This window comes from Mytilus trossulus, chromosome 3, assembly GCF_036588685.1.
Source record: "Mytilus trossulus isolate FHL-02 chromosome 3, PNRI_Mtr1.1.1.hap1, whole genome shotgun sequence".
NCBI lineage: Eukaryota > Metazoa > Mollusca > Bivalvia > Mytilida > Mytilidae > Mytilus > Mytilus trossulus.
The window spans coordinates 56,076,094-56,089,420 of NC_086375.1; the positions used below are offsets into that span (position 1 = coordinate 56,076,094).

The following is a 13,327-nucleotide window of genomic DNA, read 5'->3' on the forward strand; positions in this document are numbered from 1 at the left end:
GGTATGTATAACTTGAAGATATAATATACTCATTGTGGGCAGACAGAAATGTCTCTCCTCTTTAATTGATTAATATAGGGAGGTTTCAAGATTTTGTTGGATATAGGAGAATAAAACTCTTGAATTAAAAAAAGCCACATATTTCATATATCTTAAGTTACTATAATTGCTGCTGCCAGATAAGCAAACATATGTTTCACATTTTATACATAGTTTGTCTCATGCATGATATTAACAGCCAAGAAATAGTTGCAAAATGTAGAGTTTACAAACAAATAATTTTACAAGTCTTGAACATTGATCTACCAATTTAATCAAATTCTGTAAATCTTTTTTTCAGTTTTAGTTGAAGTAACATAATTGGTTATGACTCTTTTTTTACATTTCAGCTCCATTATATGTTGCCTACCCAAGGGTTAACAGAACAGGAACAGACCTGGTTATTGATTGGTCAGAAAGTTTTACATTGAATGGAAGACTTATGGAGTATATCCTTGTTGGCAACAGAAGGGAGATGTTCCTTGGCATTAATACTGTGTTTACTGTTAAGGATATACCTTTGGATAAACGTAAGTTAATGTAGGGGAAATAAAGTTCAACATTGTTTTTTATTTTTTTATTATTATCAGACTGATTATAAATATATCTGACAATGTAATTATAAGCACATCAAATTATAGGCAATATAGTAACTTGAAATTTAATTTGCTGTCTAATATAAACAAATCTTGTGTGCAAAAAAACTTTACTGTCTAGCTACTAAATTTAAATTATTTTGCTTTTTGGTTGAAATTTGTTTTATCTCTAAATGAGAGAACTGTTAATAAATTTTCCCACAGCAAACCTTCATGTAGTTGTCATTACTTGTTAATAGAGGAAAGAGACACTTATTAAAGACATAGAAATTATCAAAATACAATAAGCTAATGAATAGGAAAGACTGGTTTATAATTATGTTATATTTTGATATATACTCTTTTTGTATTTCAGAATCAGAATTTTCTTTAAGACTGGTAACAGATTATGGTTCTGTAGATTCGCCAGTTTTTGTCTATGACCCTATCAATACAGGTAACAAACATATTTCATATGATATATGCGATAGTATAACCATTATAAATGTGACTTGATTATAATGGTATAAAGTCTCTAACACATGTGGATCAACCACCACAACAATAATATTGACAGTCAATTTTTATTATTATTACCTTTTAAAAGATAAATCATTTAGATGTTATACGTATTAAGAATGTTAGATCCTTGGTTATATTAATGAGACTCATCAAATACTATGTTAAAAGAGATAAAATGCTAACACATAGATGTGTCTCTTCTATTGGCATAAAATTCAGAAAAAGACAATCAGATGGACAGCATCAGTGCTTATTAATTCAGTCACTGCATATGATCTAGTGGGCAGGGCCTGATAATGGTCAACAAACTGATATACAAGTACTGATATTAATGCAACTTCACACAACATATAATTATCATTGATCTATCACTAGAAGTTCTTATCAAACTGACTAAAGCAGAAAAGTTGCTAATTGGTTTATACAAAATAACATTGATCTATTACAAGTAGATGCTATTAAACTAACTCAAACAGAAAACTTAAGTTAATAATGCCTTCTCCAGAAAAGAAATCACTATGTCTTGCTGTCAGCATCTTTCGTTTCAGGCGAGACAAAAATGAATATACTGTAACCATTTGCTGAAATGCATATTCTTTGTGAACATTATTATTATATATTAATCAGAATGTATTAATGATTGCAGGCACAACAACAGTTCTGAGCATTATATCAACACCAGATAATACATTCTACACTGAAATCTGGTTTATTGTACTGGTGTCTCTGATTGGTGCCCTGTTGATCTTTACATTGCTGGCCTGCTGTCTCAGACAGATTGGCGCTACCAGACCATACATCAGAGAAAGAAATCCATTAGAATTATCAAAGTATCCAGCAACATTTGATCCTAATGAACCTGATGACAGCTCTCAAGTAAGTAACCCTTATTTTTTATGTGTACAATAGCACATAGGTAAGTATTGACAACATCTTTAGGTTTCAATCAGAAACACATGAGCTTTTGGATTAGGTGATTACTTCAATTTAATACACTGGCTTTGTCAAATATAATTCAAACAATAAAGTGTTGTAGTTGTAAAAACTTATGTGTACAAATATATATATAATTCTCATCAACAGTAAATACATTTGAAATTTATATCCCAAACTTTGAGCAGACTTAAAGAATTTTAGGAGAGTTTCTTTCTTTTAAATTCAACTTTGTTTGCAATTAGTCAATCTTTTGAAATTAATATTGAAATGAATTGAGATATTTTTTTATACACAAATTAAATTTATTAATTAATCTTTATAGGCATCATCAGGGAGACCATTTCACACAAAGTCTAGTATAAGTTCATATGGTAAACAAAAAGATGGAATAACTAACTATAGCTTTGAGAGTGGTTACCATGAGGATAGTTCTAGTAGAAGTAGATCTAGTTATCTTGATGACCATTCTGGTAAAATGAGATTATCAGATTTATTTAAAGATGACGAGGATAAAGCAGTGTGGGAAGATTATCCTGATAATGGGCTGGTAAGTTTTCTTATCAGACCACAGACGAATTATCATGTTGTGATTGGTCAAATGCCGTCACGTGGTGACACCCTATGAATCCGTTTGGGGTTAGTAAGTTTCATATTGGGTTCATGACGTGATAATGGCGACGTCATCTATTAATGTTGTTGTGTTTCATTGTTTATTTTTTTTTTAAAACGCCGCAGGAAAAGTCCAGCGTCCGATAAATTTGTTAAACGGTTAACTAAAGACCCCTACGGATCCATAGAGGGTGATGAAAATTCATAGAGGATTCAGCCTACGACCTCACCCCCTATGGATTTTACTAACCCCCTATGGATCCGTAGGGGGTCAGTAGCCAACCATATAACTTATAATAGTCTTCAAGATCAACAATAGAAACCAAATAAAATAACCTTTGCGTCCTTGTTTTCTGATTTAAATCTTCATTTGACCTTGTATTTGTATTTTATAGTTTCTTTATAAAGAATTCAATATTTGAACTTGACTTGTATTTACAGTTTCATTATGATGAACCCTTTATTTTGACCTTGACCTTGTATTTTATAGTTTCTGTATGATGAATCCTTTATTTTACCTTGTACTTGTATTTTCCAGTTTCTGTATGATAAATCCTATAGTTGATCTTGTACTTGTATTCACAGTTTCTATATGATGAATTCTTTATTCAACCCTGACCTTGTACTTTACAGCTTCTGTATGATAAATCCTATATTTGACCTTGTAATTGTATTTTTCAGTTTCTGTATGATGAAGACTCTGATGAGAGTACCTTACCTGGATATCAGTTTGGTGGTGATACAGTGTTATGACATTTTAATTGGATCAAAATTTATGTTTTGTAACGGAGAATTGTTTGTGTAATATTTTGAAAGCATCATTATTTGTAAATTATTTATATATATTTATATATTTTTGTTTGTTTATTTATTTACTTATTTTGTAAATAAAAATATATATAGTATAATGATTTCTTCTTCAATTTTTAAATACACAAGAGATAACAGGAATTAGCAAAAATATTAGAGGTATCGAGAGTACCTGGAGAGAAGCACTGACCTTCAGAATAAAAACTGGCAATCTATGCCAATTAATTTCAAAGTCAAAAGCACCTTGCCACCACCTCATTATTAGAAGGATATTGACCACTGCTAAAGACCTATTTTACATGATTAATTACATTGTCTGTCAACAGTTCGGCTAGCTTTCAAATCTTTACTTTGTATTACAAGCAATGTTTAACCAAAAATTTGTATCAGAGAAATAAATGTCAAAACAACAGTGCACACACTAAAATGTCTCGCCTCTTTTACTTACCATTGATTTTATGTTGATAGTCCTAAATATAGAGCATTACTACAAGCATCATATTACCATAACATGATCCAAGAATATGAGGTCAAGGTCAGATAAACCAAACAAGAAATACATGTACGGTACACATTACAATTATTTAAGAATACACCAAATATAGTTGACCTATTGATTATAGTTACTTAGAAACATATTTAACCAAGAAAACTAAACACTGACCAATGGACCATGAAAATGAGGTAAAGATCAGATGAACCATGTCATACAGACATGTACACCTTACAAACAATCTATGCAATAAATATAGTTAACCTGTTGCTTATAGTATCTAAGAAACAAATTTAACCACGAATAATTAACATTGACCAATGAACCATTAAAATGAGGTCAAGGTCAGATGATACCTGCCAGACAAACATATATACCTTACAATCCTTCCATACAACAAACATAGTTGACTTATTGCTTATAGTTTAAGAATAAACTGTTATCACAGAGACATGTCTCCCTTTTTTTTTATTATTAGATTAGATAATGTAGATGCTGAAATTAAAATAGTAACACTTTAACATACAAGTTTTGTAAAAAGTATTCAAAGTCAATAAACCATAACTGAGGGGTCATGGTCAAATAACCACCCTGGTAATGAGATGTGTCAATGCCAACACATATGCAAACCAAATATCATTGACCTATCACTAGTGATTCCAAAAAAAACTGACCTAATCACAAACTAATACATCCCCAAAAAATCTTACATAGAGACAGAACCACGAAATTTTTACCCCATGAAACTAATGTTTCTACAGTACATGAAAACTAAGCGAAAATTTCAAAGTCAATAGACCATGACTGAGGGGGGAGGGCCAATTAATCTCCATTAAAATGTGATATTCCCATGCTTATGCAACTGCATACCAATAATCATTATCTGTCCACTAGTGGATCTCCATAAACTGACCTAATCACAAAATAATACATGAAAAATAAGCAAATTTTCAAAGTCGATAGACCATAACTGAGGGGTGGGGCCAAATAATTTCCATGGTATTGAGATGTGCCAATACTAATACAACTGTATACCAAATATATATGACATACCACTAGTGGTTCACCATAAACTAGACCTAATGCATTGTTGACGCCGGACAGCATACCTATGTCCCGCTTTTTGGCTCCGTCAATAGAGACCAAAACAAAAAAAAACTTAACACTGAGCAATGAACTGTGAAAAAGAGGTCAAGGTCAAATAACCTGTGAGAATACTTCATAAAGTATTTCCATACACCAAATATAGTTGAACTTATCCATATAGTATAAGAAAAAAGACAAAAAATCAAAAACTTTCCTATGACCACTGAATTATGAAAAGAGGTCAAGTTCAGATGACACTTTTCAGTAAGACATGTATGCCTTAGAATCATTCCATACACTAATAATATACCTCTATCTTATATGTGGACTTGACAATGAAAACTTAACCTTAAAATTGAGAATGGAAATGGGTAAGATGTCAAAGAGATAACAACCTGACCAAAGAGCAGACAACAGCTGTAGGCCACCAATGGGTCTTCAATGCAGTGAAAAAATCCCACACCCAGAGGTGATCCTCAGCTGGCCCCTAAATACAATTGTGTTCAAGTTCAGTGAAAATGGACATCACACTAAACTCCAAAACATATCAATGAACTGAAATAGAAAAACATACAAGACTAACAAAGACCAGAGGCTCCTGACTTGGGACTTGTTCACTGATGCATGACATGGGTTTGAGGTCAAATGAAAACTGTCTGATTGGCATGAGGACCTTGCAAGGTATGCACGTACTAAATATAGTTATCCTATTACTCATAAGCAAGAAATTAACATTACAAAATATCTTAACATTTTTCTAGTAGTCACTGAACCCTGAAAATGAGGTCAAGGACAAGGGACATATGATAGATGGAAACTTCAAAACATAAGGCATCTATATACAAAGCATGAAGCATCCATGTCTTTCACCTTCTGAAGTATCTATAAAGCTTTTAAGAAATTAGCTAATGCTGCCAATGCTGGATCACTATCCCTATGTTAAGCTTTCTGCAGCAAGTCTCAGCCTTAACGACTAGAGAAATCAGATTTCATTGTTAAGGGGGTTCGCGGGTCTAAATCATTTATATAGGATTTCTCTATATTTTGCTATAAATGAACTTTGTCTTATAGTTAATAGAAAAATAAAATAAAAAAGTGGGGTCACCGTTCATTTGCGCTCACAATCTGTCTTCGAAAGAAGCATACATTTTTGTAAAAGTGGGTTTTTTCTGTTGAAGTAATAGGAGAAATAAAGTTAATATCGAAATAAAAAAATTAATTTATTACAGAAATCGCTCAAATTTAACAATAATTTAGTTTAAGTACAGCTTATATGGAAATTATATTAAAAAATATAGGTCACCGATGAGTTGAAAAAGATACCTCAATTTTAAAGCCAAAAATTGGCATTTTCCCACCAAAGGGAGATAATTTGGAACTTTTTCAATGATGTATACATTTTAAAAGTCATCTGGGGCCAACACGAATTGATTGTTTTGAATGATTTTTGTACCATATGATAAAGTAACAACTACAAAAGGTAACAAATAAAATTTGTCATGAAAAACAAATGTTTATTTTTTTTCTGAAATTTTTATACCCTCGAGCCTCCTTAAGACAGATTGAACTTCATTGAATTTGTCTTTTGATAGATGGCTTAAACATGGTCAAATCTGATACAAGACTTCAGGGATTTGTTATGCGACCTAATGTCTCCTTTAAAAGGACATATGACATTATAATTGCTTTCTTTGCTCAAAAGTCACCTGGTGACATGAGATAATTTTGAAAAAGACATTGTAACCCAAGGGAGCTACACTACTGGAGCCTCAGTTAAAGATCTTCAATTTGTGTTTAGACTCCTCAAGAAAATGTCACTGATGGATAGCCCTTTGACACCTCACACAATACATATTATAAGCAAATGAAATCAAGCTAAAATTAAGTTACAGTTGAAAACATACAAATAAATACAAACTATAGACTATATTACTGATCTTTTATTTAAAACTTCTTGTTTACATAGGAAAGAAATAAAAGTAAAATGTATAATGGTTTGTCTGAGACAATAAGTACTAAGAAGATTTATAAAACATTTATCAGCTGTTTAATTAAATCATTTTTCTCAGTGTTTTCAAAATTATGTGATCAACCAGATTATCTGTGAAAGCACACGCTATACCAATAAGGTCACACTCTAATCATGGATGAATGAAAATCAACTGTCTATCCTTCAATTCCTTCGACAAAAAAGTATACTTGGGACTAGTCTAAATAATTATGACGTCTTGAAAGGCTACTATAATTTTTTTCTTTGACGCCTTACGTCGATGTAAGGCATCAAAGAAAAAAATTATAATAGCCTTTCAAGACGTCATAATTATTTGGACTAACTTGGGACTGAAAAGTCAGGGCATTTCAGTACACACTTTATCTCTTTAACAGTCATTTATAGCCATATCAGTATAATCTGAGTAGACATAAATAAACTTTATCTCTTTAACAGTCATTTATAGCCATATCGGTATAATCTGAGTAAACATAAACTTTATCTCCCAGTCCCATTAATAGTCCAGTATTCCCCTGTCTATCATTCCATGTCTTGGAGTATAACACCGATGGGAAGAAATCATAACTAGTTGCCATTGGCGGAGGAATAGTCTTCATTAGTTCACCGGTCTGTAAACACCATAATCTTGTATATCCTTCTTGGTCAACTGAAAGAGTATTTAAATATTGTTTTAGGTTCATCAAAGCTGATATATATTTAGTATGATAAGTAACCTATAAAAAACACCATTAAAAATTAATCTCCTTGGCTTATAATTTTTTTTGTTCTGAGTCTGACATCATGGTTTATAATGATAAAAAAAACCAGTTGAAATACGGATGGCGTTAAGAGTCATATAAATAACATATTCAGGACGTGAACATGTAATTGTAATATGAATATTAACCTTGCTTTGTACAATGTCAACATGCTGAGCCAGATTCTTAACATGCTAGTTTACAAGGAAACAGTCAGCAGGCAGATATGTCACTCTACCTGGACACACTACTTTGACTTTCAGTCGACCAGTATTTACTCTTACTCCTTAATGCTGTGTGTTAGCGGATACATGTAGGCAGAAAAGAGCAATATTATAAAGTTATTGGTATGATCCAGCCAGGGTCCAAATCTATGACCTCTCACACTGAAGGTGAATATATAAGTTACCACCAGACCTGGCCATTTACAGTCCTAGTAGCTTAAGAATATGATATTTACACAAATAATATTTCAAGAATATCACTGCTACCAAGGATTACTTATGCTGTGAGTACAAATGATGCAAGAATGATAAGAAGAAAATAATATAAATATCAAAGAAAACAGTAATTTAGTTACTATGAACACTTATATCATGTAATCATGTATATTAGAAAAAATAAATGGGGACTGTGTTCATGGGATGCAGACAATGACTCGCTTGGATATCAAATAAAGTTATAAAGGAGCATAAGTGATAAATGGTAAAATCAACGCTACCTAAATTTGTACTTGATCTGAAATTTGAAGTAATAAGTATTGTGCATAAGTTTCATAACATTTGCTTACTTACTTAAAAGGCAAACTAAAGTTGGAAAACACAGTAACAAAAATTTCAATATTTTTCTATTTGTGAAGGGACATAACTCTAGAAAGCTAAAGTGTTTCCACCAAAATCCATACTTAATCTGTATTTTGTTGAAATAAGCATTGCACACAAGTTTCATAACATTTTGGTTGAGTTAAACTTAAGTTGGAGAACAGAAATGAAAAATTCAGCAATACTTCCATTTGTAAACAGGAATAATTCTGGAATGGTTCAAATGACACCAGCAAAATTTAAACTTGATATTTGTTTTACGGTAATAAGAATTGTGTATAAGTTTCATTAAATTTGTTTGAGACAAAAAGTTAGTTTACAGAAACTGAAATTCATCAATTTTTCTCCATTTGTAAAGGGGCATAACTCTTTTAACGGTTTTACAGTGATCCCACGAAAATTCCAACTTGATCTGTTTTTAGTGGTTGTAAATTTTGTGTTTAAGTTTAATACAAATAATCGATGAAACTTAAATTTAGAGAACTTAGAATGGAAACTAACTTTGGGACTTATAGATGTACAGATGGACAAAGGTAAAACTTAATGCTCCATTCGCAAATGCACAACCAGGATTTTTTAAAAGGGGTGCCCAAGGGCCCAAACTAAACAAAGTTTGGATTGGATTAGGTAATAAACTGTCTGTTTGTCTTACACATTAAAATCTGTCCACCTACCTCCATAAACAATTTCTTCGGACTGGTCAACATGTATAGGTATCCTCAAGTACTCGTTTTTACTTCCTAAATACTCTGTTACAACCTTCCTAGTTCTTAAATCCCATAGGTTTATCTAAAATAGAGAAAAAAATAGAGATTTATTGAGAATAGCTTACCACAGAAAATTGGGAGAACAGTATTGCTCACCTTGCATCTATATAAATAATTAATTTAAGAATTTACTCTGCATACTAATTATGGTGGAGTTGTAGGATACAAACTCACAATCTCAGTGTTGACAGACTAGTGATTCAGTAGTTTGACTACGGAGACCACTCGGCCATCAAGGCCACTCAATCAGTTAGTTTTTGTGTAAAAGTTTATGTTGAGGAACTCCAAGTTATGGCAATAGCTCACATGACCTTTTAGGACTAGTTGAGCTAAAAAGTACAAATTGTCACGTTAATCATATTGTTTTATTTATTTAAGTACATGCTATCCACAGAACATCAGATACATGCAACATTATTGTCATTTTAAAACATCATATGGAGGATTTTTTACTACTATAATAGAGGTTTCCATATGTAAATACATGTACTATGTTCTACAATGATGCCCAAGTAATGTTTGTCAGGTAGTAAAGCAGCTTTTGAGGACCAGTTATCATGAGAATTTAGAATTAGAAGGAGACAGTTTATAGGTGACCAAATTGCCTATTGTAAATCATTGCAAGAAATTGACAGCTATAAAAAAAGATGTTAATAGATGAATTTGTTTGATTTTCTTGCATGAATAACTGAATTTATGCTCTTTTTAATGTTTATCTTTTACCTGTCCTTTCACATCACTGGCCAATAGATGGACATCATTTTGTAGTAACTGTAATCCACAGACACTAGAAGACTGAGTCAGTTGGTTGACAGCATACGTTGATATACTTCGTAGATCATGGGTGAAAATCTGACTGTTCCTTGTACCACTATACAAACAGTTCCCGTTCTGTAATATACACAGGTTGTGAAATATCATTCATCGTGTTTTTAAAGTACATGTATAGTGTTTTATGGTCCTACAATTGTATGGTAGGTAGAACACTGATTATTGTCAAATGCAATTTGTTGACCTCAATTCAAGGTTTCTACATTTTTATAACTTTCCAATATGAAAACATATAAGATGTTAGTTAACTAAAATTTATATGTCACAGTTTTTTATATTCATATATGGTCATGTATTGATGTACAATGTATTAGATTTTTTAAATTGTATCCATGCATTGAATCCTTCTTAAAATTAGGAATCCTCTACATGTAGTGCACAGATATAATGTAATAATGTAAATTAATACAATAAATTTTCAAATAACTATTATCTATTCATATAATCTTTATGATATTCTCCACACACAAAAACAGAAAAAGACAATGTAAACAATGAGCATACCTGTTTTGAGAATACTTGACAAAGAACATCACTGTTGTGAGTATTTATCTCCCAAAGTCTCCTGGTTTGGACATCTAACAGTAATCCACATTTCTCACTCCCTACACTAAATTGGTTGGCATGTTTGTTCCACGCACAAGTCCATGTTGCTTTCTGGCCAAGGGAATAAACTTCATATCTACTGGAGCCCTCACCAAACCCTTTGATAAAGACTAAACTTTCTGGGGTACCAGTATAAACCATCCCTGTATATAACACACTGTCTTTGTCAATGAGACTCATACTTGAGATCTTAACAGCTGACTGGTAGTTACTGCAACTAGGGAATGGATCTATTGATAAAGACAATCTGTCCTTTTGACTAGAACTGGGTTTGTCTGATAATTTTAACCACAAAATTCTCTGAATCATGGAGTCTTTTAGTGAAAATAATCCAATCATATGCTTATTATCAATCATTTCAAGTTGGTTGGCATTCTCAAGTCTTTCAAGCCAGTCTCTTCTTGTGTCTGAATAAATTTGAATTCTAGTTTGTGGGGTTGTATTCAAGTTCTTTAACCTAATTTTATGTAAAGTGTGATCCAACTGCCTGTTTGATAAAAGACCTTTCTGAAAATTACAGGTCACACAAGGAAGACAATTATCATAGACAGAAAGCTGATGTCTTCTTGGAGTTTCTGTCCTTGGTTTTATCGGATACAGCAAATCAGATTTTCTTGTTTCTTCTTTTTCTTTTATTTTAATACCCTCCTTGGTAAATGATTTTCCAATGCAACTACTGTTAGGCAAAATTTTGAAATATTTCTTCTTTTCTTTATCATAATAAAATCCAGGAAGCTGTAGATACTGTTAAGGCATAAAAATATGAATGAAAGATTTGTATTGTCAAATGGTATGAAGTTTTTGTATTCAAATATATATTACCTTTTAGTCTTTTAACTTCAAGCATGGCTTAAAAATTACTGCTACTTTCAGATGAGACTAAAATTTAAGTTATTTTTTTTCATGACTTATATTGTAAGAAGACATTTCTAAAATGTTCCATTGTTTTTTTAATTTTATGAAGTGTAAACAAATTTGTGCATTACTGGCACATTTATTTTGCCAAATTGCATTTACTTTAAACTAGTAATGAAGTACATAAAACTTCCAATAGAAAGAGAGAGCTCCAATGCTAAAGGGTCAGACTTACTGACTAAAAGTTTATATACATTAGTTTTATAATAAAAACTAGACAGTTTATGACTAAACTCAGTAAAGACCCGTCGAAATTGCATTTAGTTGATAAATTCAACAACACTTACCGTTATCTTGATGATATTTTTTCGTTAAATAATCAAGAATTTTCTCAATATACTTCTGAAATTTACCCCAAGAAACTTACTTTAAATAAATCAAATGTATTTGGTAATAACTGTCCTTTCCTGGATTTAGATATTTTGGTTTTAAACGGGAAACTACACACTAAAATTTACGACAAAAGAGACGATTTTTAGTTCCCTATTGTTAATTTTCCATTTCTAGATGGTGATGTTCCTTTGGCACCATCTTACGGTGTTTAATTTCACAACTTGTTTGCTATGCCCCTGTCTGTTTTGATTTTAACAAACACAAACTATGTATTACTGGTAAATTATTAAACCAGGGATATCGTTACCATAAATTACTTAAAACCTTTACTAAATTTTTCCATAGATATACAGATTTTGGTTTTGAAGTTTAGTTGTACAAATGTACCTGTAGAAAACTTATTTCAAACGGAATAGCACATCCTCGTTTTTACAGAAATGTTGTTAACCGTGCCTGGAATTTTAGAAATGATCCATGTAAACTTGTTGCTCCTTTAAATAAACTTATTCTTAAAGGTTACCTATTCAACACTGTAATAAGATCATTGAATATTGTTTTTATTGGTATGAATATTGACTTTGTTATTTATCAGTAGATTAAAAGCTAACTAAATATTACTAGTATGTTATATACATATACATTTTCATGGATCTACAATCTGTCTATACCTGTAACTTGGCATTGCACAAGGTCATGTTTTTCTCTGGCTGTTTATGATGTCTTTACACAAAATCCATTGTATGTTGGATGTGTACGGATTGATTGCTTAGTCTAAGAGGCATGATTTTTTTATTAGTTGTTAATGGCTTTGAACAAGCTGTCAGATAACTGGGAGTACTCTCAGATCTGTTCATTGTGTCTCTTTGTGTCGGGATGTATAAGTACCCGGCCACGTCCACTTGTATTTTTTGTCTATCTGATGAGTTAAGCCTTTTTCAACTGATTTTTATAGTTCGTTCTTATGTTGTACTGTTATACCACTGTCCCAGGTTAGGGGGAGGGTTGGGATCCCGCTAACATGTTTAACCTCGCCACATTATTTATGTATGTGCCTGTCCCAAGTCTGGAGCCTGTAATTCAGTGGTTGTCGTTTGTTTGTGTGTTACAAATGTACATATTTGTTTTTCTTTCATATTTTTACATAGATAAGGCCGTTAGTTTTCTCGTTTGAATTGTTTTACATTGTCTTATCGGGGCCTTTTATAGCTGACTATATGCGGTATGGGCTTTGCTCAT

General features: G+C 31.9%; 2 protein-coding genes across 2 annotated transcripts in view; one reads left to right on the forward strand and one right to left on the reverse strand.

The window, feature by feature from the left end:
• Positions 1–3,495, forward strand: part of LOC134710892 (usherin-like) — a 67,957-nt gene extending 64,462 nt beyond the window's left edge. Inside the window, exons 60-64 of the mRNA XM_063571301.1 lie at positions 390–569; positions 991–1,071; positions 1,783–2,012; positions 2,395–2,619; positions 3,363–3,495. Of these exons, the coding sequence (XP_063427371.1) occupies positions 390–569; positions 991–1,071; positions 1,783–2,012; positions 2,395–2,619; positions 3,363–3,434 (788 nt within the window). The 3' untranslated portion in view covers positions 3,435–3,495. The remainder of the gene's footprint in view (positions 1–389; positions 570–990; positions 1,072–1,782; positions 2,013–2,394; positions 2,620–3,362) is intronic.
• Positions 3,496–6,995: 3,500 nt separating this feature from the next.
• On the reverse strand, positions 6,996–12,512 carry LOC134710893 (DDB1- and CUL4-associated factor 4-like). The gene is made up of 5 exons (XM_063571302.1): positions 12,501–12,512; positions 10,742–11,587; positions 10,130–10,297; positions 9,314–9,428; positions 6,996–7,727 (listed from the first exon to the last, which is right to left on the reverse strand). The coding sequence occupies exons 1-5, from the start codon at positions 12,510–12,512 to the stop codon at positions 7,510–7,512; spliced, it is 1,359 nt and encodes a 452-aa protein (XP_063427372.1). The 3' UTR covers positions 6,996–7,509.
• Positions 12,513–13,327: the final 815 nt, after the last annotated feature.

What these genes read in the sequence shown, in the direction of transcription:
- LOC134710893 (XM_063571302.1), bottom strand. An exon ending in GTCAAGTATTCTCAAAACAG is followed by an intron (nt 10,298 to 10,741) that starts GTATGCTCATTG and finishes TGTATATTACAG; the next exon opens with AACGGGAACTGTTTGTATAG. An exon ending in CCAGTGATGTGAAAGGACAG is followed by an intron (nt 9,429 to 10,129) that starts GTAAAAGATAAA and finishes TCTCTATTTTAG; the next exon opens with ATAAACCTATGGGATTTAAG.